This window comes from Haliaeetus leucocephalus, unplaced genomic scaffold, assembly GCF_000737465.1.
Source record: "Haliaeetus leucocephalus isolate CR32 unplaced genomic scaffold, Haliaeetus_leucocephalus-4.0 Scaffold0, whole genome shotgun sequence".
Taxonomy (NCBI): Eukaryota; Metazoa; Chordata; class Aves; order Accipitriformes; family Accipitridae; genus Haliaeetus; species Haliaeetus leucocephalus.
The window spans coordinates 21,062,719-21,089,985 of record NW_010972436.1 but is presented as its reverse complement, the minus strand read 5'-3'; the positions used below and the strand labels follow the sequence as shown (position 1 = coordinate 21,089,985).

Sequence of the window (27,267 nt, the reverse complement as noted above, 5' to 3'; positions counted from 1 at the left end):
AAAATGAAACTTCATGGCAGAGCTACATCTCCTTACTTTAAAATCTGAACATAGTTGAGAAAACACTTAAAGAGGAATTAACATTTCAGTTGAAGTTACAAACGTAATTTCCATCCTGTCACATTTTGGTGACCTTTTGTGACAGCTTGTCTCTATTGGAGGAGTGCATTCTTGCTTGCTGATTAAAGGTGTCATTTGAAACCATTTTATTACCAGCAATAGTGAAATTAATCTTGACACTTTGAGACACTAGAAAAATAATTGCTGATTCACTGCATTAACTGTGTGTGTGAGAACTGTACAGTCAAGATGAGAATTAAGTGTGTGCTGGTGAAAAATATGTAAAAATCTAATCTCATGAATGTAGCTGAGATCTTTCCTAAACATTTCTTTATCCAAGGTAACATAAATAGTGGTTTTGAAAAGTTTAAAGGAGAGGTATTGTAGGACAACTATGCAATTGATTTCTAGAGTTACTATGTTTGTCATCTTTGATGAGAAATATATAACTTCTTTCAGTGCACGTAGCTGAAGTCTTCCCAGAGTTGGAATTGTGATTATGCTCTGGATTTGGTTACCCGTTAAGGAACGTAAAGAGGAGAAATGGCCTTGTTTCACATCACCAAACTGAAGTATTCCCTTTGTACCTAATTTAGAAAAAGAAAACAAAACCCTACACTTAGGCAGAGCCATTTGCAAAGTGATAACAAAGGTTATTGGATGTGGTAGTACTTTTTGTTATGTCCTGCTTAGTTGGTTTATGTTCACTCTGATAACTAGTTGCTGAGATTTCAGGCTAGACGAGGAAATTAAAATGAGTGGTTTTACTGTTGTCCTGTTGCAGTGTGTGCAGAAGCACATAGTATAATCAGGTTGCAAGTCTGCATGATGGGGAGAAAAAAAGTTAAAGGAGAACATCTGCTATCTCTCTCAATTTAGATATATATGCATATGAATATTTTTTTATAGCTGTTCTGGAATGTGATTTATGTTGTAAATCTCTGCATTATCCAGGATAGTAGGGATTCTGGGATTTTCAGACCCGGGGTTTTGAAATGCTGTTGCTGTCGGGGAGCAACTCAAGGCAGATGTAGCTGCAGAGACCTGTGGATTTTGGGATTTTCAAACCCGGGGATTTGAAATGCTGTTGCTCTCAGGGAGCAATTCAAGGCAGATGTAGCCGCAGAGACCTGTGCTTAGGGTTGGTGTAGGCAGGAGCTGGTGGCTGTGTGCTGCAGCAGCCTGCACACACTGTGCAGGGGGAGCAAGGCAGCATCCAGCCTGGCTCAGTGTATTTTGGTCACAACTCACACAAGCTCTTAGCCAGGGAAAAGCAGTGGGACTTATTATGTGAATACCTGGCTGTGCTTTGGAAGAGTCTAGGGAGGGGAAGAGGATCTCTTCTTCCTCTGCTCATCACCTCTTCTAGTTAGCAGTCTGATCTTGCTTTCAGGGAAGACAGGGACTATTTTCCTTGCTCCCCTCCCTGCAAAACTGTCTTCCACACCATCTCCTCTCTTTAATCTCTGTATGTGTGGCACAATGCTCTCAAATTCAATAAGCAGCCCACCTAATAATTGAGCCAACTGTATATTTTGCTTCATGGTGACTGATAACAATATAAAGCACTTGAGGTATTCATGAATTTTGTACACTGCATGAGTGTTCATTTTTGCAGTCTGTCTCTGAGGCTCTGAACCTGCAGTTCTGTGTGTAAGCAAAATTCTTCACAGGTAGGAGGACACTGTTGCCTTCAGTGGCACGTTGTGGGGGAAGTATGTTTGAGTTAAAGGTAGTTGTTTTTTTTTTTTTTTTTTTTTTTACATCAAGTGGTTATATTGTACTTTTGTGGTTGTAGATGTGGTATGAATGTAATGAAGCTTGCTGCAGTGAATTCATGGGGGTTTTTGTTTTGGTTGGGATATTTTTTCCAAGGTCAGTGTTACACGTTTTCACTTTTCTGGCTGAAAAAATGAATACATGGACTGTGCTTCTAAGGACACAGCCTTTAAAGTTTGAGAACTTTTGTGTAAAGTGAGTAGGAAGACAATTTATTAGTTGCTATTTTAGAGAGTGAAAAGTACCTGCACGTCAGAGATCAGGACTGACTTTGCTGTGGATGCTATCATCCCTTCCCCAAGCTTAATCAGTGTAACCATCTGACGTAATTTTGTTTGGAGCAGCCCATTCTTTCTTCTAAAGGTGTTTCTATTCAGTGTCCTTTGATATGTGCTCAAGAGGCTGAGAGACTTGGACATGATCTTGCGTTGTAGGAAGCCTAGCTCTATTCTCAGGTTCATTAAGAATTGCTTTCCTCACATGTGACTTCTAATCTGTTTAATAGGAAATAGCTTCTTATCATCTTCAGTGATTATCAGTGGTGGGTACTTGTTGCAATGACTGAACTTTGCTTTCCAAACTACCTTGATGAGTTCAGGGTTATAGTGTGGATGACAGCAGAAAAATTGCCCTGCCTGTCCTATTCCTGGAAAAAAAAAAAAAAAGCTTTCCAACTAGCAGCATGCCCAGGATGCCCTGCAGGATTTGGATCCTCTCTGGTTAAAGGGAGGAGAGTTATTGCTTTGCAATATAATGGCACCATTTCTTCCCACAAGTATATGGGAGCTAGTGGTCTTTCTTTCCTGCAGACTAATTAAAATCCCATGTTAGCCCTTTCAGACTTGCAAGCCTGTGAAAAAACTGAACTTGCTGCAGGCATGGACAGGAAGGAGGCTTGAAATCAGAGCTTAATTTTTCCTGTTAAACCAGCTTTTTTCATCCCTGACAGCTAAGCATGGATAAGGTGGTTGTTTTAGTCCCATCTAATTCTTTTGATTGCTTTGGACAAGAGTACATTTGTCTTAGTTTTCCTCAGAACACCATAGAGTGCACATTTAATACCATACTAAGACTTGAGGGAGTGTGGTTCCTTGCCCCGTTCTGAGCATGCTGTGAGATTTTCCTGATAAAGCCTGATTGTGTTGGGCTCTGCCAATGTCTTGAGGCAGGTTCTAGGGCAAAGGTAGCATTTCATAAGAGTATCTGGTGTGATTGTAAATTATGGCTTTATGCCACTTAATTGTGGTGTCAGAGGGGAGAGAAAAGGAGGTACAGAAACTTCTCTCACCAGCAATATGCAGAAATGAAATAGGAAACTATATGGCAGATCCTGGGCTTTTAGGAGTCTGTCATGTCTGCTGTGTTCTTAGACAGTCAGCAGGTTCTAACTCTTGTTTTGAAAATCATAAAGCCCCTGCTTTCTAGAGGTGCTGAATACCTCTGAAAACTGGAACACACAAATTTACAGTCTTTGCAGCTCAGTCATGCAGGTAGTTTTTGTAGCCAAGTAAGAACAACTGCCGCAGTGGGAATGCGTGGCGCTTACCCTTTTCTGCCCTTCTGTCAATCCTCAACTTCAAAGACTAATTGATGAAGATGTTTAAGATGGTGGTTTAAGTAGCTTTGGCTATTAGACTCGCAAGAATTTAAGTTTTCTAATTGCTTTTGTTATATATTCTTGATGGAAGATATGTAGTGATGTGGAAATGTTGTAGTAGTGTCTCAGCTGCTGGATACAAACTATTTTTATTCTGTTCTTCAGATATTATAGCTACTATGTGTAGCATTACCAAGCAAAAACACTTTGTCTTAAAAAGTGGTCCCTGTACCCAGTCTCCTTTAACATTAAGAGCAGGCTTTTTAAATGGAAGACTGGAATACTTGTACTAACTGCCGTTTACATGAATTCAAAATGTGTTTTTATTTGTCAGGAGTGTGTTTCTTGTAGAGTAGTTTAATTTTGCCCTGTTAGAGGCAGAAGTCAATTTTAGAGGTAACCAGGGATGTGACTGGCACATGGCAAAATGATCAGCTGCACGTTCAGGTTAAAGTTTATTCCCATTAAGGACCTGAAACCTGGTGAGTGGCACTGCTCATACTGTCATGGTGTGGTTCCTGAAGTTTGCTGTAGATTTTTCTCTGTATTTCCAAGTAATTTGATTACCTGGGCCTGTTACTGCATGTTTTTCTCTTAATGTTATCAGCATTGTCCCAGGTTTCAAGCAAATTTGGCAGTCTTCATTGAGTACCATCTCTTCTCTGGGGTTTACCTGTGATGTGAGTTGGGTGGGTGTTATCAGTGGCCATGTATTTTGACTTGAGCTGAGCACAGATTTTTGAAGTGTGCTCTCTCTTAAGAGGAATTATCACTTGTAAAGTACAGCTGGTTCTTAAATCACATGCAATAGAATAAATATTAAGTGGTTACATACTGGAAAAACACTTCAGTGACTAGAAAATCCTTCTTTGGAACAGGCCAATGTGAAAAGAATCTGGCGGGTAAAATCTGTTTGTATGGAAGACTCAATATATCCTTTGCTGTAAAGTTTACTGGGGGTTTCATTGTACTGCCTGACATCTCTGCAGATAAGTGAGATGTTGTTTAAGATTACAAAAATGTGAGAGGAGTCACAGCCTCCTCTTATAGCATTAGGCAAACTTCAGTACATTTAAAAAAAACCCCAACCAAACCTTTTTGTTCATGTTTGTTTGATTTACCTGCTGCTTTTTGCCTGTGCAACAGACAGAAGTATCTGTGCTTTTTCCTTTTAAAGATGTCTTTAATGAAATGTTAACATGCCACCTAAAGGAGATCAAAGTGCCTGCAAATTTTATGTTAGTTGCAAGGATGCTTCTATAGTTCTAGCGATGGTTTTTTCGTGATATTTGCCATCTTTTCAGCAAAAGTTAAAGTATTTCTTTTTCCCCATCTCTCTTTTAACAGAACTTTCCGCAGAAGCCAAAGCAGCATTACTTGAATTTGAAGAGAGGGAAAGGCAGCTTAAACAGGGGCGGTACGGCTCACGGAGAGGAGGGCGAAGAGGAGGCTCAGTTATGTGCCATGGAATGGGAGAACAAAGGAGAGACAATAATGATAGGGGGAGGATGAAGGATCACAGACCTGCACTGCTGCCAAACCAGCCATCAACAATGGTACCTTTTAATCCTTAGTATTCTTTGAACATACTTTCAGGAAATTATGGAGAAATGCATTCTAAACTGTGAATCTTTACAGAGGTGGAATATATACATACACTTTTTGCTCTTTCAGAGCACTGTTAGGCAAGATGTGCTTTGCATAACATGGTGATTGTGAAAGTATGTGCTTAGTCCTGTTACTGACCACAACTTGAGGAATCTCAAGGCTTCCAAATGCAAAGTGGATTTCGACTCATACAGGGCAATCAGGCTTACCTCCTGGTTTGTGTAAGGATAGAGGAAAATGTTAATTCCTCTGAGAAGTCCTCTACATGCAACATGGAAACATGTTCAGTCCCACATTATTAATAGTATTTAGTTTTAAAAAAATATGATTCTGTAAAATATTTCTTGGTTTTTGTCAAACTAATATTTCTTCTGATACTTCTAAAAAAAATAAATTATTTGTATACCTGCCATGCTACTATGGAGGCAAATAAACCCTAGGAAGGTAATCGCCACTAGAAAAATTAGTATCTTGCGGTTTCAGATGAAATTTAGCTTTGTTAGTCTCTTCCCTCCGCCCTGTGCTTTGTATAACAGACTAAAAGATGTTACTTTTTCCATCCAAAAAAAACCCCAGCAAGTGTATGATCAAGAGGTAGCCCACACTCATTTTTGTTAACTGTCATAAAATGTACTGGAAGCTGAGATTGTAGAACAAAGCCTGTGTATGTCTTTGCAGGACAAGGTCATCTGTATTAAACAAAGGGGATTTTTTCCAACAGCAGTAACTCTAGGTGCTGATCACTAGCAGGAGTCGGTGGATATCTCAGCGGTTGAGAGCCCTGCAGTAGAATATTTCGTGCTTTTAAAACAATGAAGGTGGAATAATTTTTTTTCTGTATTGCTGCAGTCTTTGCTAGTTATTTTGATCTTAAATGTTGTAAACATTTTTGTGCTCATTGCAATATCTTCTTCTTGTGCATACTTTGTAGCTGCTTTGCTTTATGTATATGGCTGCTGAAAAAAATGTGTCACATCTTTGTTACTAAAAGGTTGCCTGTTTGGGACTCTTCTTGCACTACCATTTGGAAGTTACTGGACTAGGACTGATATCTAGTATTAGCGAGTTCAGAAGCAGAAGAATGTCTGTGAGGAGAAACATGATATTTATTATTATAACTGATTTTGGCCATTTGCGTTTGGGAGTGTTGAGTAGCAAGAGACTTTCTTGTATGCTATGAAAGGTACCTTTGAAAGGTATCTTTAAAGTAGTTTTTTCTTCAAGCAGTATGGATGGGCTGCACTGGTATCTTAAGAATATAGTTTAAGTTGTGCTTTGACTTCTGTTGCTACTGCTAGATCTGTTTTCTCAGAGGGGCTCTTCTACATTTGAGACAAAAGTTAGTGGATTTGTTTTGATACTAGGACTCAGATTTCTAGTGATCATCACATATACCTTATTGCAGTTGTCATGACAGTGACATCAGTTTCCAGTGACATATGCAGAACCCTAAAATAGGAAACTAGACAGTTTCACTATTAAAAGTAAGTGAACGAATGTCTGCATTCCCTGTGTGCTTCCTTGCTCTTTGCCGTCCTCTCCTTCACATGAATGTCTTCGATTGTTCCTTTGCTTTCCTGTGCTGATGGTTCTTAACAGTTCCAGTTGATGATACGGGAAAGTTTTTCTGTTCATATTTGGCCTTAATTGTTCTACAAAGGTGTCTTGGTTTTGTGCTGGTTTATGGCAGAATATTTTAACTTTAAAGCCTATTGACTTTATTCTTTTGTCTGACTTTAGACTCATTCACAGAGGTTAATTCCAACACACCAGCAACCTGTTAGGAGTCTGTTCCAGCAGCACCAGCAGCAGCAGCACCAGCAACAGCAGCAGCAGCAACAGCAGCAGCAACAACAGCAGCAGCAGCAGCAACAGTTACAATCTCTGCTTCCTTTACAGCATCAGCATCATTCTTCTCCTCCTCCAGGGCTACATATGCCCCCTCAGATAGAAACGCCTAGAATAATGATGACTCCACCTCCAGTGACACCTCAGCAACCGAAGAACATACACATAAATCCACATTTCAAGGGGACAGTAGTGACGCCTGTACAAGGTGAGCTTTCTGAACACCTTCCCAGTCATGCGAGCGTGACTCATCTTATTCTTTGCCAGAGATGCAACAATTTGTTTATCACTTCATGGAAATGTGCTTCAGGCTGATATTTTTTTCCTGAAGCTTGAAACAAATGTTTTGCCTGAAGTAAGACATAATGTTGTTGGACTATGGCCAGCTGAAATAGTAAAGCCTTTTCAACTTCTTTATCATCTTTGTTATTCTACTGTAAAGCCTGCAAAGAGCAGTAGAAATGGAAACTGAAAAGAGAATGTGCTTTTTCAAAGTCGCAAATGTCGGTTTTCAAAATGAGGTAAGTACTGCAGTTTATAATTTCCCACATCATTCCAGCTTCAGCCAACCATTCACAGAATGACCACCCACCTATTTCAGTGAGAGTGCACTGAGGCACTCCTTGCACTGTAATTGCTCTGTGAAAGGTACCAGCTGCTATCCTTACTTGTCAAGATACATGCCCTCAGTTCTCCTCTTGGTGCCACATTTGTGATTGTTTGATTCACAGCCTGCAAGTACATTTTTTCCAAAACTTTACACAAGCACTCTTTGGACTATACTTTTTAGGGCAGCTCTCAGCAGAGCTGTTAACATTAGTACTTATTTAGGAAGTGTTTAATCCCTAAGGATGAAAAAAAAGACACCTACATAGCTCTGATTTGTGAGTCTGTTGGGTCTAGACAAAGTAAAGAAATACATACATGTTCGTACATATTTACCATTAGGTTTGCTGTATTTTTCCCCCTTCAAATCAGCAGAACTCCAAGCCAGTGCTATCTTTGCTTTGTTTTTTTGACCACTGAAAAGGAGGAGTTTGACAGGGTAGGATATTGCCAGTCGATAGAGATCTATTAGGCTTCTCACAGATGGCTTCATAGTAGCTGCGTTAGAGAGTATTTTGATTTTTCCTGTCTAATAAAATCATTGCTTCCCACCAAATTATGCATTGGGACAGATTATCTGGAAGCAGTTCGAAAGGTCCTTTTACTCTTGGATTTATGCCTTCTGTGCATTTTCCTAACATTTTGAAAGCAACAGTTACTGTTTTGTGAAAAGCAAAAATTGTTTTTAGACTGTTCTAGATGCTTCTCCTCTCTCCTCATGAAACAGTCAACAGATCTTCTGTATCTAGGTGAACAAGTATCCTCCTAATGCCAGCAATGGCTACTGAGGATTTTTGCTGTCAGAATTATAGCAATATATCTTCTTTCTTTTGTCTGACAGCTTTTTTTTTTGTGTGTGTGTGTGTGTGTGTGTTATCAGGTGGCTTCAGGCTGTCTCAGCCTTACCACTACATCTGTGGCACCATGGGTATTCCAGGGGCCTTGCTTTATCTTGAGCATAGTCTTTTTTTCTGTCAATACTTGCAGATCCTCATTTTAACAAAGTTGTGTACCTCCTGCATGTTAGGATATCTTCAGTATTGGATTTGTAGTAGTTTCTTTCTTTTTGATCTTGTACTTGCTGACTTTGTGTGCACATTCATTTCTTGGCTGGTAAAAGTCTAGTTGTTCTCTCAGAACGAGCAGCGCAGGAGAATGAGTGATCATTTTTGAATGGTGAGACCTGTATTTCAGTGAGGAAGATCTTTGCTATGTGTATTGATGGCAGCTGGTTCGTATGAAATAACTTTGTGCCATCCATTTTACTGAACAAATCCTTGCCAAGACTACCGAATATATCTGCTAATAGTTGCGCAGCATACCATTAAATGCAATCTTTTAAATCACTGTAGAATTTTAATCTTGATTAGAGAGCTTGTATGGGAAGCTGAGTCTTCTGCAGTGGTTGAGAGTAGTAGCCATCTTAGTCTTTTAGTCTGCAGCAGTACAATTATGTTACACGAAAGTATACATTTGCACACCTAAGGAGAATGTGTAGGAAATCAGTAGTTGTCTTCAGGGAAGATGAGCATAATTCTAAAATCTTCAATGGCATTTGCATGTTAAGATGAATTTTTAAGCAGTCACTGCAAATAAACAGTAGACAGAAATTCCAGTGTAGGAAGAGCTGTTCTAAACTTCCTCTTAAAAAGTCCATCCTCCTCAGTTTAATCTGTCTGCTAGAGGCCCCAGTAGGCAGAGACTGGTAGTTGACCACATTAGGATGTTTCATGTACAGCATCATTTATTTCAGGGTACAGGAAGTATGAAAGATCAGATTGTCTTCATGTTCTTGATGATGTCCTGCCCCTTCTTGGCTGAATTTTTTTCCAGATACGTGAGGGGTTTTGCACGTTAGAGAATACAGTCAGATAGGTGCAACGTTTATTGGGATTCTGTTGTTGAAAATGTGATGCCTGGAAGCTAAAAATGCCATATCTGCAAGTGCATGATATGCACACTTCGGTTCTGGTAATTTTAATGGTGTGCTGTCATGTTTTAGTGTAGGCTGGCATTTTTTCCTCTCTAATTTTATGGCAGGATTAAGCTCACATACTTCTAATTGTCAGCACCAGGGATACTTTTTCTAACCGCAAATCATAAAAATATACTTTCTCAACATCTTTTTGGTTTGAGTTAGTCTTGAAATGCATTGTGTATATCAGTATTTTCTAAAATAGACTCAAACCTCCTGTAAATTGTTATGAAGTTTTCATGTGAATAAAATAGCATGTATAAAAGCTCTAGTAGCCAGCTACTTCAGCCTGAAAGTGAGTTGAAGCACTCTTGAATAATCCTATCATTGGCTTATTCCTTTGATGTCTCAAAGGCAGATCTCTTACAGTGGCCACCATCTCCCTGTCCAGCTTTGAATCTTGGTTCAAAAAAAGTTACTTTCAAGTCAGTTTTGTTTCAAACAAATTTCTACTATTTTTAGTCTTTGAAGCTTCATAAATGATTAAGAAGGACTCCATCTATCAAAACCCCTGAAACAGTTACGTGAACCTCTGCACATACCTGCTGTAGATACTGTTCAGTTGGCGTTCAGTTGTGCCTTTTGTGGCATTTGAATCCCGTGTCTTTTAGTTGCTTGCTTGTCATATAGTTTTCTCTTTACTTTTTCTTATTCTGTAAATTAGTTTTTAGTTGTAAGTAGTAATTTTTGGCTGTAATGCATGTCCAAATTTGAGTATGATCAATTTACGAATGCTGGAGGACTGTACATAGATGTACTATGAAAATACTAATTCAACCTGTGATAGTAGGTATTGAGGTTTTTTTCACTTAATGTTTATACCACAAATAAGTATTTCAAAGATACTGTGGTGCTGTCAAAATTGACATGAACTAATGAGCAGTTTATGTGGCAGCTCGGCAGATGAGTATGCCATTTACCTTTTAAAAACTGTTTGGTGTCTTGGGAAAAATTACATTATAATTCTCCTAAATAATCAATATGGGAATTGCTTCTTCATCTTTTCATGTATAGCATTGGAATTTACAGCCAAAGCAATTTAATCTTCTTAAAATAGTGTCTAACAACATGCTGTGTATTATTTTTGAAACATACTTTTCAAACCTATGGAATATTTGACATCAGGAAAATGAATGCTTATTTGAGACTTCTTTGCTGCTTCAGCAAGTGTCCAAGAATTGAAAGGGCACAGAGTTTGAACTACTACCTTTCATGAGTATTAATTCATTTGCTTAAAATATATAAATATCTATCTCTATATATGCTACTGCCAGAGGCAGTATACTGAAATAGACACAAGTGTCCTGTTCAGTTGACATTTCTCTGCATTTCCCACCTTATGCGATTTTTCTCAGTGACTCTCTGACCTGTAATACCTGAGCTATTTTAGTCCTAGGTCTGTCAAGAGCACCCTGTCAATTTTTCCAGGTGGCTATGGCTGTTTGATATTGACAGATGTTCATTAGAAGCCAAGATGAGACTATTCAAGTAATTTTCTGGTGTAACCTAATACAAAGTTTTCATGCAGTCCTTTGGTGCTGAAAGACTGGTGCAATTAGTTTACTCCGCCAGTCCCTGAACTAGTAAACCACAAGTACTTAACAAAAGTGGATGGATGCCAGACATGGACATGAACTAAAAATAACCACTGATGCATTAGTTCTTGTGCCTCAGTTACCAAGCAAAAAGGGATTTTTGAGGCATCTTAGCAAACTCCTGCACTGGGAAATGCACCCAACTTCTCCCTTAAACTAGCTGCATTTGTTATCTTTCCTGCTCTGAAGTGTAATACAGTAGTTGACTACAAAGTTGATGTTTAGCCCTCTGTGGGAAATGTTTCCCTGTAGGTTTTAGAAGTGCTAAAAAAAAACCTGAAGAAAAACAACCTTGCTAGAAGTTTTTAGTAGGTGAGCAAACACATTTAGTGCTGTTTGAAATGCTTTGTTTTAGTTCTCTAGGCCTTTTGCTTAACATTGAAACATTTGTATTTTTAACCACTCAGAAAATGCAGAGGAAATAAAAAGTGCACTGGAAAATGGGAAACCTGTCATTACACTTTGTACTGGTGATTCAAATATAGATTCAGTCCCCAAGGTGATCCAGCTGTAGATGCGTTATGCCATAATATTAAGTGAATGTTTTGGGAGATATTTTTTTGTGACTAGTCTTTTGAAATGCAGTTGTGTGGACAAGTCACCCATGTTAATCCCCCCAGAATACTAATTTTGGAGGTTATTTTTCAGGAAGAGGGTCTCCTAATTCTCCATGGTGTCTCTTTATGAAATAGCAGTCTTTCATCTGAGATCAGCAGTTCTGTGATTACACAAACAGTGATCAGTTGCATATACAGTTACAGTGGCAAGGCCAGATTAAGTAGTTTTTGCTTGCTGTTAATTGCCACTGCCCGTTCTATGAACAGTGATTTATACCAGATAGTCTCTTATGCCCATGCTTATTGTGAGAGGTTGGCAGTGAGACTGGGAGATACCTAGGAAATCTTGAGGGGTGTGAAGTTGAGAAGGCGAGTTAATTATGTATCCTTCTATTTGAAACATGAAATTGTTAGAGTCTCTGTCAGCTTTGTCTAAGAGATGTCTTTGACTGAATAAGTATTCTAGTTTTCCTTCCTTCAACAAGGAGCAATTTAATTCTGGAAAATGCAGAATTAAATTATATAAATTAACTAGAAGAATCCCAATTGCCCTGTTGCATGTTGCAGGGGAGAGAATGGTTGCTTAAAGTTAATTGTAGGAACTGACATGTAAGGGTAAACGTAGCAGATTTTAATCATGGCTTCTTATTGCAACTGCTTTTGGAAATAACAGCAACAACTGTTAGGTAAAACAAATGGTGTTAAAAGGTGCTTCTTGTTTCAGTGCCCTTGCTGCCAGTTCCAGCCCAGCCAAGACCTGCTGTAGGACCCCAGAGATTTCCTGTGAGTAGCAGCTGTTTCTTCTTCTCTGATATGGATAAGCATACATTTGCAAGGAAATATTAATATAGCAAATAAAAGCTGTTCTAGTGAAATATAATTTTAAGGATTTGTAAATATTGACAATACACTCTGCAGTTGAAAATGTTTGTTAAAAGCTTAAGGTCAATGGATTTCTGAGAGTAGAATTAATTCTGTTTAACTGTAAAATTGTTGAACCAGTCTCTCCAGTGAGAGAGGCATGAATGCATCTTGTCTTAAGGAATATGGGCTTCATTTTATTACTTGACTCTTTCTGTATAAATAGAATCCTTATTTTATTTGATATAATAAAAGGCTATTTGAAATAATCCCTAAGCTTAAAAAGCAGTAATATATATTTATTGTAAAAATCAGCAATCATTTTTATCATTACTTTAGGCATTTAAATGCTCTTATGTTTTTTTATATAAAAAATGGGAATGGTGTTGCATGACCTTGCTTTCTCTTATGTTTCTAACTTCTAAAACAAACAAGGCACTTAGTTGCTTCACTAGGCTAATTTCACTTGATAATTTTTTTTAATTTTGCAAATGGAGAGAATGCGTGCTTCTAGACCTTTTCTCATCATTTCACAGTTTTGTTGTCTTAAATTTTTAGTTCAGGTGGTTTGCAGAGTATCAAAGTAAGCAAAAGAAAAAATAGTTTGTGCGATATTGTGTTAAATATTTTCAAATAAAGACACATATATGATATTTCCCAAATACATAAAACACACAAAAATTATCCTCTGTTAATGTGTGCAGTGTTGAAGGAGGAAAGTAGATGTCTGTGAACATCTGTGTAGTATCACAGAGTAAATTGCTTGCATAGAGATCAGATGTATTCTTGAAAGAAGCAGATTTCAGAAACCTGCTGTGACTTTTGATTGCCGTATGCATACCTGGTTGGTTTTGATGCAGAATATTTTTCCTACAGGACATCTAGCTTACGAATTGTGATGTCCATATTTTGTACAGTAACTGAGTTTTTAAATTGCCATGTTTCTTCTGTGAAGTATAAAAAGGTTAAGCAGTAAAACTAGTTTCATTAAGTACATTCATGTTATGTAATTTTATCATCAATGCTTTAACTGGAGATGTTTTTCTATTAAAAAATACTGCAGATTTCAGAGGAAATAGTTTTCTTCAGCAGCCTTTAGTATTGTGTGGAGACCTTGTTAACATTTTTAAAAGTAATTCACATTGTTTTTTATGAAAACATTGCATTTGTTTTCCTTTGACCCTAAGTTGCTTTGCCAATAAACACAATTTGGGATGGAAAAGAAATTGGAGGACAAGGAATATCTGTAAAGGCATTGTAAATGACACCTTTGAAGTGTGTTTACATCAGTGTAGAAAAATTGGAAATTAATTTTTTTAAATTGACTGTGAAATTAGATTTTAATTCTGTTCACTTTTGGTTTTGCAAGTTGAGAAGTACTGCAAACCTAGCTTATCTTGTATGCAACAGTTTTTAAAAGGGAATAAAATAGATTGAACATTTTTGGTAGGACTTTGCTCCTTTTGCCTGAAGGAAAATACTTAACTGCTTGCTGCCTTTTTATGTAAGCAATGCACTAGCAAAGAGTCAGTGTAATTCTTTATGAAAAAAGAGGAGGGGGGCTAGCTTAACTAGGAGGATCCCGTACTGTGATTTGGTTGCCCTGAGTGGGTATGGGGTTTTTTTTGCTTCAGCTTGTAACCTGCTATATGACCCTGAGAAAGTTACTTAATCTTTTCATGACTCACTGAGTTACAAAATGGGTATAACATGGACTTCCCTTATGAAGTACTTTATAAATTTTGCATAGGTTATCAGTCATGTTAGGATTAGGAATTAAGTGTCACTGTGTACATATCTCATGTTTGTTTTATTAAATGTAGTATGGCAGCTCTTGAGCTGCAGACAAATTTACTTTCTGACTAAGGTTTTATCTTGCAGAACTAGCTTTTTTGCTCTGTTACATGTCAAATGCCTTTATGCCATTATAATTCTCTTGTTTATGTATAAATGTTGACTTATAGCAGTATAGCAATGGTTAGACAACTTTGACAAGCCATTTGAAAAAGATCAAAGTAGTATTCCAGACTGTAGTTCATTCATACTTTTCCTCATTATAGAAAGAATCTCTGGATATGTAATAACTTGAATTTGCTCTTGGTTTTAGGATTGTCTAATCAAAGGATAATAGTCAACTGATTTTTCTGTTTGCTTTGTTTCTAAAAAACTGTGGGGTTAGAATTAAATATTTGTAGCCTGCTTCCCCTTTTAACTTTGAACTGGGTGGTTTATTTTGATTGAATGTGGCAGAGGTGGAAACATTAAAGGTAATGAAATTCTTGCAAGGGAGAGACCTAAGAGTGGCTAGTACCCTAACAGAAGGAAAAATTGCCTCTTGAGTTCCTGTCTTAATCTAGTAGAGAAACCTCTCAGTGCAGAGAAGCCTGTGTGTGCTCCAAACATGGCAAGAGCTTCAATCAGAGCTAATCAATTGCAAGTCATAAATCCATTGGAAACCAGGTGTTATTAATTTAGGGCTAATGAAGTGACTTGTAACCATGTAATGGTTAATTCTTACAACCTTCTGCAGAAGGATGTAATTGAAGAGTTGAACAAAGTTGTAATGAGCATGTTAGCATGTTGGTGTGAGTTCTAAATTATAAGAAATAATGTAGTACTAAATCAGGGTAATGTTGATCAGGATTGAACCTGCTTGGAGTTGGGACTGATTAAATTCACTTAACCTTGAATCTAAATTTTTATATTTCAGGCTAGGGCTCATTGTTCAATTATTTCTTACTTAAAGCTTACCTCCTGAAATGTTTGGAGAGGAAGAACTAGAAAGGACATAATGGAATGAATCTGTGTTCCCTATTTAGAGTTATTTTAACATTTACAGTAATCTTGAATCAAGGAAGGAAGTTGTTAGTGCAAATGATGTTTGAGAGCTATATTCAACTGATTAGGACTGCATAAGTGGTGGATCTGAGACATGTTATAGCTGAGAAATGTGGTGAACTTGTGGTAGCTGGGAGTTAAAGACCTTAGTTCTGTGGAGGCTTCTATGCTAGTGTAAATTACACAGTACTCTTCAAGTGGCTGTAGATGACAGTAATCCAATCTTCAAGCATAGTTGATGCTAATGTTTTTCCAGCTATTTGAATTAACCTGGAACTGTGCAAGTGCCAACCGCGTGTTTTCTTTAAACTGTTTAAAGAACAGATTAAGTTAACTTCTTAGGCAGAGTCCTCCTGAAGGTCTTGCTTTTTGTCATCTGCCTTTGCTTTAAAGTGGTTGAGATGCCTTTTTCTGAGTTTCTGTCTCAGTGTCACAGTTGGTATGTCACAAATAACAGTCTACTTTGGAGACTGGTTTGTTTAAAGGAAGGTGACAGAAGACTTTGTTCACAGACTAGTTGTATGGGTCTTCTGAACTTTTCACATGTTTTCTTGACCAAATTATTAATTCTTGTGAATGTCGCAGTGCAGGTATGGAGCCTGTGGTTTTTCTTGTTACACAAGAGGGACCATTGTGGTTCCTGTCCAGCAGTGTTTGTTATCTGGGGTAATTCCTCATTCAGCTCCTGCTTTCTGTGAAGAAGGATGGGGTAAAACAAGGGAAGAATAAATTAAATAGAAAATGGAAGAGGTGTTTCTAAACACTTTGTATGTAGGCTGGTACTGACTGACTATTATAGAGGCCAGATCATCACTTAATATGAAACTAGGAGCTAAGTTGATGGTCCAGATCTTTTCATCCCTTACGTGAGTCCACTAGCATAATCTGTGTCTGAAATATTTCAGTGTTTGCCTGAAGAAAAATTTATAGACTTTTTGCTTCAAACATCATTTATTTAACTTAATGAACACTGAAGAAATACTCATACGCGGCACGTGTGCAATTTTTTAAGGGCATATAAAAGTGGAATGAGTGTTGTTGTGGCCACTTTGGGATGGAGTGTGGCAGAGGAAAGGTTTTCACCATCAGAGGAAAGGTTTTCACCGTCAACATTCTTCAGCCAGAAATTATGAGGTATCCCCAGCATCCAAATTTTGGCCTGGAGTGGGGCATTTGGAGTGAAGAAGAAAGTTGGGGAGAACCTGCCTCACACTGCTCAAGGCAGAAAAGAGGAATTCCTCAGGTCTGAGGCCATGCCCCCCTGTCTTTTCCTGGATCCTTCTCTGAAACCACTGCAGAGAGCACAGAGCCTGTTAACACAGCTGTATGCCTTTTGCCAGGAGAATTTTCAGGAACTTGGGATAAGTTCCGATTTAGCTGCTATCCTTAAAGTGACACCCTGGGTATGGTACAAGCTGGGCAGGTGTCCATCCCACAGACACATTTTATTAACTTCGGTCAACTTGAGTTTCAGAGCTGAAGTTAGGAATAGTCTGAAGTGGCACTAGTGTCTGTCTGACTAATGTAGGCCGGGAAGGTTTTGATATTTTTTAATGCACAAAGCTTTCCTCATTTGATAGGACACCTTAGTTAGTGCACTGAGTGCCTTTCAGATAACTGCTGAATTCAAGTCTGAAAAAATTGAATTGTATAACACAAGTTTTATGTTTTATTCAGTTTAAAAATAAGACTTTAATAGAGTGACTTGTCCTCAGGCCCTTGTGAATATGCTACATCACGTCTTTTCAGTTTCCAGGGGGTTTTGACATGATTTGTTTTCGAAACTTACCTTAAAATTTCTTTTCAGACCATCTTTATCCCAAAGAATACTTGATTTTTATTTTTTTTCCTTAAACTGCAAAAACCTTAGTAAACTTTCTTTTATATTCTCATTCAACATGCTTCCACTTCATCTCCAGGACATCAGGTGGTGTCTTAAATGGATGCTGTGATTAGGTTTGGTTCTGTTTTTTCACCATTTCTGAAAACTCTAGTTTGATGAATTCTGAGCTTTCAAGTGTTGTTTGTAATTCAGACACTGGTTTTAGACACTTTATGCTTTAATCTGTGAGAGGTTTTTGAACAGGTGCCCAGTCATTGCTCAAAACAGATTGCTGTCCTTCATTGCCACTTGCCTGAAACATTGCTTTTAGACGAGCAATATGTTAGTGCTATACAAAGTAATTATAAAAGGTACATTAGAATACAGTTTACTTTTTTTCCCCAAAGTGGTCTTTGGGCTGACTTGGATCAGCCTACAACACCATTTTAGCAAACTGGGGTCAGTTTATCGGATATTACAGTGTACCTGGGTCTATGGGTGTGCCTTTATGTAAACACCTCTTGCAGTACGTAGAAGCAATTTTTCTGCAGTGCTTTTGAAAACAAAACTCCTTGCAATAGTGTTTGCTGTTTGTTGTGGGAAATGCAAATAGGAGTAAAATTTTTTTCCCTTGTTTCAAATTCGATCTTAAGTTGCTACAAGTGAATAAGGGTTTTAGCAACTCCTACTAAGGTCGTGGCTGGTATTCTCCAGTACTCACAGCAAGGAGAATTTAAACAGTCTTGCATCTGAGTACAGTCAGTCATTTTAAACTGATATTTTGTAAGTAATGGTATTTAGTAACTAGTACATGTTTGCAACAGTATGTATGTAGGAGACAAACTGTTAATGCGAATAAAAAGCCACTTGTGAAAATGATTCTCCTACTTCCTCACAATTATTCTGCTTTAGCTATGGCTTTACTATAATGAGTAACAGTAAATGAAATTTTCACTCTATTACTGTGCAGCAGTGGCAGATCACAGGTAGTGTAGAAAGCATTTTGTTTTCATTTAACAGGATACATGGTATCAGGTGGTGTTGATTGACATTTCTTGGATAGTGCTTTATACAGCATTTCATGCAAATCATGTTTGAACGAGACTGCTGCATCAAATTACATTTCTTTCAGATTATAGCCCTTGCAGATGTGAGACAGAGCTTGTTCAGCAGCTAGCAAAAAGCTTTCGTTTTTAACACTCACTGTTTTCACAACTTGACTGCAAAGCCCTATAATTACAGCACTTAAGATAGTGAAGGAATGATGGGCACTTTCTCTTATCAGATCTATAAGTAGTAGCAAGCAGATGCAGCATGAGATCCCTCCAGCTGTCAAATATTGTCAGGCTGGCATAGAGGGAATGCAGTTTAAAATGCAGGTGACATAATACCCAACATCCTCCATTTGCTAGTGGGCTTCTGATTAATCACGATTACCATACATTATCATACCATCAAATTTAATCATATCAATGAATTCCCATCTGCAGGAGGAGCAGCAGCAGCTAAACACGATGCTAACAGCTATTAAATAAGAGGGAAATAGATGGTTTCTAAATGCAGTAACCCTTTAACTTGTCATGCTAGCTCCAGTGTGCACATGCTCTGTAGATATTAAAATCAAACAGAAAACTTGTGCTTTTATGTTTCATAGTTACTGTCATTTACCTTTCTGTTAAGTGATTGCTCTTTAGCACTGCCAGGGAAACCAGAGTTATAGAAATTTTTTTTTTCTTCTCTGTTAATGATGCTAGATTTTCTTCAATCTCAGCTTTAGTACCTGTTAAATACAGAATCACAGTTTGGCTGAGGTTGGCAGGGACCTCTGGAAGTCATCTTGTCCACCCCCCTGCTCAAGTAGGGCCACCCAGAGCCGGCTGCCCAGGACCATGTCCAGATGGCTTTTGAGTATCTCCACGGATGGAGATTCTACGAACTCCCTGGGCAATCTCTGCCAGTGCTCAAGTCACCCTCGCAGTAAAAAAGTTTTTATGTAGATATGTATTTATCTATATAGGTATGTACATAGTTTTTGATATATTTGTATGTATTAAATTTGAAGTTTTTTAAGCCTTGTAAGCAAAGCACAAATTTTTATCGAGGCAAAGAAGAAAAAGTATTATGCATATAGCTGTGTAGCCATTAACTAGGCACTGTTAAAGTGATATTTTGCATAAGTCAAGACTCATAAAGAAATCCAATTAATATATGCAATTGACTTCCTACTACAATGCAGTAAGAGTAATCTAGTGCTTAAACACTGAATGGAGAACTAAAATATATTTATTATAATATTATAGAGTCCTAGATGATAGTATAGTTCTCTTAAGCTATTTTCACTGAGAAATTGTCCTTTTAAAAGATAATTCAGTACATTTCTGTCATCACAATACAAAAATAAAATCTATAAACTGGTATTTATTCACCTTCTGCACGTTCAGTTCTTGCTAATTCTTTAGAATGTGAAAGGAAAAAATGCTTCATTCATTATAAAACAGTAAGTCGTACTATTGTTTACAATAAAATGAGGTAATTTAGAGGAATATTATGGGTTGACTGTAGGATACCCAAAAAGGAAAAAATATTCACACCTTCATACACAACATGTGACTAGTACCTGCAGGCACATTGGGAGCTCTGGGTATGTAAAGTTCTCGTATCAATGTGTTTGCAAGGTCAGAGATGTATAAAACATCTCAAAAATGAGATTTCCTTACAGAATTAAAAATCAGGAACCAGGTATTTAACTACTAAATAGTCAGGTCTGAAATGTCATTTTCTAATACAGATGAAAGTCCCAGTTAGCAGCAATTCTAATATTTGTTTTGAGTAAAGCTGGCTGCTGCTTGACTTTTTTTTTGGTAGCAATCTGAGCATTTTTTTGTTGAAGGGGGAAGCATCGTCCCCAAGTCACGTGTATTTATCTATGAGGTTCTCAGATTGTTTTTAAATTAACTGTAGCTGCACCTTCAAACTTAGTGTAATGCAGAAATCCTGAATTTGATATTCATGATCCATTGTAGTTCTGACCTCAGAGTTGTTTCTAATTGTCAGTGACTTGCAGGTCACCAAGATACACTAGGTAAATAAACACTGTAATAATATTTCCATGGAGTAGTCTCTGCTAAGTCCCAGGATAAGGTATTAATTTTGTTAGTCCCTAACTTTTGCATCCCTAATTTTTTACACATCACTAAAACTGTAAGCTTTCAGCACAAAAAATATGCAGAAGGCTTTTATTGCCTTTAAATAGAATGATTATGAAATTTTCTTACTTCAAGGAAGAGTTCATCATTCTAAATGGCACTAATGTCCCTTATACTCTTTCTCCAATTTCTATTTGTATTGTACTTAATCTTAAAAAGCTAGAGGGCACCAAACAAAAAGCACACACTCTTCAACACCACACCCCTGAAGAAGATTAGAAGCTAAAGTGAAACTGAACCTTCCCGATAAATTAGTTTAAAACACCTGTTTAAGAAATTACTTAGGTTTGTGCTCTAATCTTGAGAGGCTTGGGTTTACTCTTCCTTTGGGCAATGCAGGCTGCTACAACTTGTCTGTCACACTATTTCTTATTATAGCCTGTCTCTGCTTGCTGGAGACACTCTTCCTTCATCCATACAAAACAGATGGATGGGAGCATGGTTTTTCTGCACATCAGCACTGTTAGAAATTTAAAGCTAGAGTGGGGATTTAGTTAACAATACCTTTCCTGTGCCAGCATTTCATTTAGGAGTGTTTTCTGAGAATTGTTCTTGAACGGGGCCACTTGTCCTGCAGATTTTCCTTTTCTAACATACGTACCTTGATGGTAGAGCAGATGGAGGTTCAAGAAACCTATCTGTGAAGCAGTCCTTCTGTGTAGAACTGGTTGCTTGTGGGCTGTTATGCTTTGTTGCTTCTCTTACAGAAACACACTGAAGCCGGGAGTATTTTTGTCTCCATTTGCAACATGAATATGTCCCTGCTTTTGATGTATTAGAGGGGATGCCCTGAAACTTGCTGAAAAGGGATACTTTTAATATACAATGAATCTAATTTTTTAGCTTTAGTCTCCTGAACTTTGGATTGTTTCAGTATGCTGCGAGTATCCTTTTTCTGCATTGCCTCTGTCCTTATTTTAGCTATTTGATCATAAATTGGCTTAAATAAGGGATTCCCTGCCTTTCTCTCCTTGCTTGTACTGGTTTTCCATGATGGCTGAATTCTGTTTTGGGACCTTAAACAGTGAAACTGGACATTGGTGATTTCTCTTACAGATGACCTGGACTTGTGCCTAAACCTTCCAACACACTTTCTAATCTCTTGGAGTTGTGTAGTATCAAAGAGAAGCTTGTCCAAGTTATGTGGTACATTTTTAATATTAAAAATTACTCTCGGCTCAGTTGAGGAGAATATCAGCCCATCCTCTCTCAGACTCAATCTGCCTGTAATTCTAGGATCTGTGCAGTCCACATACTTGAACCAGCACTTGCTATCTCCTTGTATTTTCCCCTCAGAAAATATATTCCAGAAGCTTTGAAAAGAGTCATGTATGGTTAGCATACAATCATTGTCCTGAGTTTTACAATCATTCTGAACTTTAATTTTTGTCCTTGATTGAAATGTATTTAAGGCATGAATTTTTAGATAAGGTCGTCTTATAATATTAAATCCATTGGGAAAATCATGGTGCTTGCTAGGTTTTAGTTCACCTTGATGGAATTACATGATTGTCATAGACATCACAGGGACACTACTGAGTCATTTAGACTGTATTACCAAAATAAGTTTTATTATAAAATTTCAGTGAATCATTCCCTTTCTGTATGCTGTGCACAGTAGATGAGTACTGTGAAACTTGAATGTGAGGAGCCATGGTTTGTGGGATATATACATTTCTACTTGAAAATTTTTGAACCATGTCCAAGATATATGAAGCAAGGCTTCCTACACAAGAGGATGAAAAGTCAGTTCCTTGTACTGGAAGGTAGGCATTTTAGGAAAGCTTTTCAAAAAGTCTAGTAGCTGCTGAAATAAGAGGATTAACATCTTGTGACAGATGGCAATAGTTTTAATTGTCATAGGTTATAGTGGTCATTATTCTTTGCATTTAAACCGTATAAGAAGAATTAACTGAGTGGCCCTGCTTAACTGTCAATGGGGTTCTCCTAGCTCTTTGCATTTTAAGTGAGATTAATAAATGAAAACATGTTGTAGAGGCAGGGTGTATTTTATTGAAAGATTCATGAAGTTTCAATGACATTGTTAAGGTATTTAATTAGTCTCATGAAAAAAAAGTAGAGTGACCCTTTTAGAGAAGCTGATAAGTCATATAATAGCTGTTAGATCCTCTTTATTCCTTGCTTTATAAGATTAACTTTGTGCTAAGCAATTTATGCTAAGTTTTCCCCTTTATTGGTAACCAAAGTTATCTGTGCTTCATGAATAGATTATTGGAGATAACATCATGTAATTAACAAGAGATGCAGAAAAGTAAAAGTACAATTTGTGTAAGAATTGTATGAGAGAGAATGTTAATTTCTTAACTAGGAAGGATATTTAAAGGGATAAAAGGAAGGCAAAATAGTGCAGTTCTTTGAAAGGATTAAAGTAACCTTATCTCATGTTCTTTCAGAAGGTGGGATTGCCTGAGTGTGTGAAAGTCATGTTCAATGAGCTATTCACAACTCTAATGAATTGTAGACACAAGTTTGCATTGCATTTTTTTTTCCAAAAGTGATTGGTAAGGTGTAAGTTATGCCTTGGCTGTATTGAATAGTGGAAGTTAGTAAAAGGGGAAATTGTACAATCTGCAGGCATGCTGATTTGTATAAAAATGTCAATCTGAGGTGCTGTAAATTATAGTGTGTGTGGGAGGAAGAATGGGTACTTTTTTTTTTCTTTGTCAGAGTAAACTTCACAAAATTAAAGATTTAAGACAGTAAAATACCTGTCAGTAGCACTTCAGTGTGCTGTTATCTTCTCCTTTGAAGTATTTCTAAAATGTCTGTGATTGTGGTCTCTTTGGAAATCCACACAGAACCCTATTTCCAATGTAATTTCCTTCTAGACCTCAGTTCTTGTATTCAAAAGAAGGTGGTATGTAAGAATATTCAAAGTAAAATTAGACAAGGATAAATTAAATGATAGAGTTCAACACAGTTCTTAACACCAGGAAAAAGTAGAGACCAAAAATTGCTTTCTTTGGTAGTTTAAGAAAAATCTTGATGTTCAGTACCTTGCTTTCAGTGTTTAGGCATTGACATGTCTTGGTTTTAACAGAAGAAAAGAAAGAATGGCCAGAGCTCTGTCCCCTTGCAGCCCACAAAGCCTTGCTGTGAGAGGCTGTTTAAGAGCCCCCCAGCTTTCTAAAATGACAGTTTCTCTCTCAGGTCTTTGAAATACTCGCTAACACCAGGGCTGCAGGTAGTGGTTTAGAAGGAACTATAGTGCTGAAGTGGTTGCAGTTTTGTGAAGGGGTACGCCTTGGTTGGTTAAGGACTTCAAGGCCAGACGGTGGCATGGTGGATACGTCTGCTTTGAGTCTTGTGCCGTTTCCTGATTCTGTGCTCTTGTGCAACTAGCTTTAAATCTAGCTAAAAAATCCATTTTAGGAGTCTTTCCTTGCAATTTGGTGTGCTTCTACTAAGTAATCAATCTGACAATGATACTAAATAATCAATATTAATGATACTAAATCAATAATGATACTGTATAATCCAATAATGATGAGAAAGGGAGAAGATTCCTCCAAAAAGTTACGGTATGTGCTCTGCTGGGTCTTTCTCATATGGACATTTGGTATCTCAGTCTTGTAACCATTTCTGTATGAATGTGAACCAGCCTTGTGGGATCTCACTGGAAAGGCACAGAAATATTTTGTGCTTTCCCCCAGTGTCAGAGTTGGCCCCAATGTTGGACTGAAATGTAGAAATATGCAGCCTTGGCTGATCGTATGAATTTGCAGTTCTCTCTTTTGTTAGGTTGCAACCTGTTAACTTGAAAATAGGTATTTTGGAGACTCTGAGACATGTTAAGTAGGGAAGTTTCCTAAAAGCTTTAATAGTGGTGAAGTAATAGTTAAATTTATTTTCTGTAGGGAGTCTTAGTTGATGTGTGTACTGAATACTTGGTTGTAATTTGAAACTGTCCGGATAGCAAACCCATGAAAAATGGGAGTAACTACTGTGCATATAAAGATTTATTATGCATCTATGTTACAGTATGCTTATTTTATCAAAAATAGACCATTATGAAAACTGGCTTTTGCACCTGCTCTTCATTAATTTTTGAAGTTAAATAGCTCTGCGTGGTCATTTCTACAAAATACCAGAGGGCACTTGGGGATTATTAGCAGCAAATACTTGCTGAATGTAGAGTTTAACACTAATGGTAAAATAATCCACTCCTAGAATTATAGTTTAACTACTGTTAAGCAAAAAAAAAAAAAAAATAAAAAAAAATCCCAAACAAAAAACCCAACACCCTCAAAAACTTTAAGTAGTGAAGAACTGTTACATTACTTTGTACTATTTTTATGACAATTAGAATTTGGCATAAGTAAAAGTTGAAGTTGTAGTATTAGTGTATTTCTAATCAATGGGGGAAAAAAAGTAATGGTATTTCAGAATAATAGACAAGCACCTCATAACTTGGAAAAATATCCACCATAGTTTACAAATTTTCTTTAAAAAAGAAAAGTTTGTGTCTGGAAGTAGTAGCTCTAGTTGAACCTTAGAGTTTTAGTTTCACATGTAGTATGTGAACTTAATCCATCACACAATCAAATTACTGTTAGAATTGTCCTAAAAGGTTTTTCAGAAGAAAAATCTCAGCAATGTAAAATCTGAAAATACGAGCTTCCCCCTACCCATGTTACTGTAATTTAGGGCAGAATTTTTTTTCACTCTTTGGTGATAGTAGAAGCAAAGCTGGTTTAGGAAAAAAGTAGAGGTCACTCATTTCATGGATGTTAGAGGGAAGAGAATCAAACTAATTTCTTTTTTTTAGAAGCAAATATTGGGAATTCATTTTTCAGCAAATAACAAATATCTTTGCAATTAATTTTGCATGATTGGCCTTTGGTTATCAGCCAAGAAATGTGATCAGTCATATTTTAGTAGTTCTTCAAAATGTCATATACATAAAGTTTAAAAGCTGTTCAGTGATGAAATAAGTAGGTATTTCTTAGCGATACTCAATTGTCTGTATAGCATGCAGCTTTACTGTGGTATGATTTATATCAGCTGTACTTCTGTAGTTTTGCCATTTTTTAAACTTTCAGGTTGCAAAAAACTCAACCCTCTGTTCCACTGTGTGCAGAATAAGTGCTCTGGCAGGGAAGGGTCATGGTTTCAGCACTAATGAATCCTGACAGTGAGGGATAGCTCATGTTCGTTGCAGGATTATAAAAAGGATCTTTGTGTTACTTTAAACGCAAAATAGAGAAGGAGGGTTTGCTTTAGGATTGGAAAATATTTGTTATCTTTAAAAACTTCTCAGCCTCAAAGTTTAACTGGAATCTTACTTAAAAAATAAGTGGAAAAAGACCCAGAATTCTTAACTGTAAGGGATGGAAAAATGCTAGGCCAATAGGAAGAGTTCCAAACTTCACATATTTCCTTCTCCTCTGATTTTGTAGTTATTTTGACCCAAACTTGTGTTGTGGGATATACTTGTATGAAATATACCACTAATAAAACTAGAGCAAAAAAAAATTTTCTCAATGTATTTTGGTGGGCATTTGTTGGGAGTTTTGGGTACCGACTTTTGGGTAACAGTTTGTCTTAAAATGAGTGAAAGTATTTAGAAGACAGTAAATATTTACTTCTTAAATTAAGCTTCTTAAATACACCTTTGGTACTGTGCTGGTTTTGGCTGGGGTAGAGTTAATTTTCTTCATAGTAGCTAGTATGGGGCTATGTTTTGGATTTGTGCTGAAAACAGTGTTGATAATACAGAAATGTTTTCATCACTGCTGAGCAGTGCTTACACAGAGCCAAGGCCTTTTCTGCTTCTCACCCCAGCAGTGAGCAGACTGGGGGGCATGAGAAGTTGGGAGGGGACACAGCTGGGACAGCTGACCCCAACTGACCCAAGGGTTATCCCAGACCATAGGACGTCATGCTCAGCCTAGGGGAAGCAGAAGGAATTGGGGACGTTCGGAGTGATGGCATTTGTCTTCCTAAGTCCCCGTTAGGCGTGCTGGAGCCCTGCTGTCCTGGAGATGGCTGAACACCTGCCTGCCCATGGGAAGTGGGGAATGAATTCCTTGTTTTGCTTTGGTTGTGCATGTGGCTTTTGCTTTACCTGTTAAACTGTCTTTATCTCAGCCCACAAGTTTTCTCACTTTTACCCTGCTGATTCTCTCCCCCATCCCACTGTGAGGGACTTGAGTGAGCAGCTGTGCGGTGCTTGGTTGCTGCCTGGGGTTAAACCACAATAGGTACTGAAGGGAGCTTGAAATCAGTATTGCTTATATTTTTAACAGTAAAATATCTTGCTGGTTATTGGTTTCTGTAACTAAATTATAATATCTTTTTTTTTAAAGTGTGACCTTTCTTAGATCTAAAATAACCTTGTATTACTCAGTTCTAAAACTTAGCTAAATCTTATTTCATCAGGGTTTAGTTTCCTTATGATGGGAAATATAAAGCTCTTCTCAGTGTGTGTAGTACTACTAGACTTCTGTAGTTTGAACCAAGATGTTGTGCTGGTTGCCTGCCTCATTTTGAATCGTTTTGGTTGAAATTTTCCAAATATTTTCATTCCAAGACTGAAACAGTAGAAAAACATTGTTATGCCCAGATGAGTTATTTAGAATTTTTTTTATTGCTCAGTTTTTCAAGGAAGAAAATTTGAGTTTGGCTGCATTGAGGATGTTTCAGTACATGAGAGCTGTGTGAAATTCAGCAGGACTTTCCATGCATTTGCAGTGCAGGGCTGCTTTGGGATTAGGTCGATCTGGGCATAATAACAAGGGTACAGGTTGGCAGGAGAGGGAAAGCTGGTATGAAGAAGTGTTTATTTAAAATACAAGTAAAGGTTCTTTTTCAACCTGTGGTCTCATTTACTTCTCCTTCCCTGGCAGGAAAAAGAGAGAAAATTGCCTGGACTAAGTGTACAGGCGAGAAAGG

The 27,267-nt window shown here is 37.5% G+C and overlaps 1 protein-coding gene across 4 annotated transcripts in view; it reads left to right on the top strand.

The window, feature by feature from the left end:
- RBM33 (RNA binding motif protein 33) overlaps nt 1–27,267 on the top strand; it is a 105,644-nt gene that overhangs the window by 31,117 nt on the left and 47,260 nt on the right. For all 4 annotated transcript variants that reach the window (XM_010585908.1, XM_010585900.1, XM_010585892.1 and 1 more), the window contains exons 8-10: nt 4,784–4,992; nt 6,785–7,100; nt 12,350–12,408. In XM_010585908.1, coding sequence (XP_010584210.1) covers nt 4,784–4,992; nt 6,785–7,100; nt 12,350–12,408 — 584 coding nt within the window. The remainder of the gene's footprint in view (nt 1–4,783; nt 4,993–6,784; nt 7,101–12,349; nt 12,409–27,267) is intronic.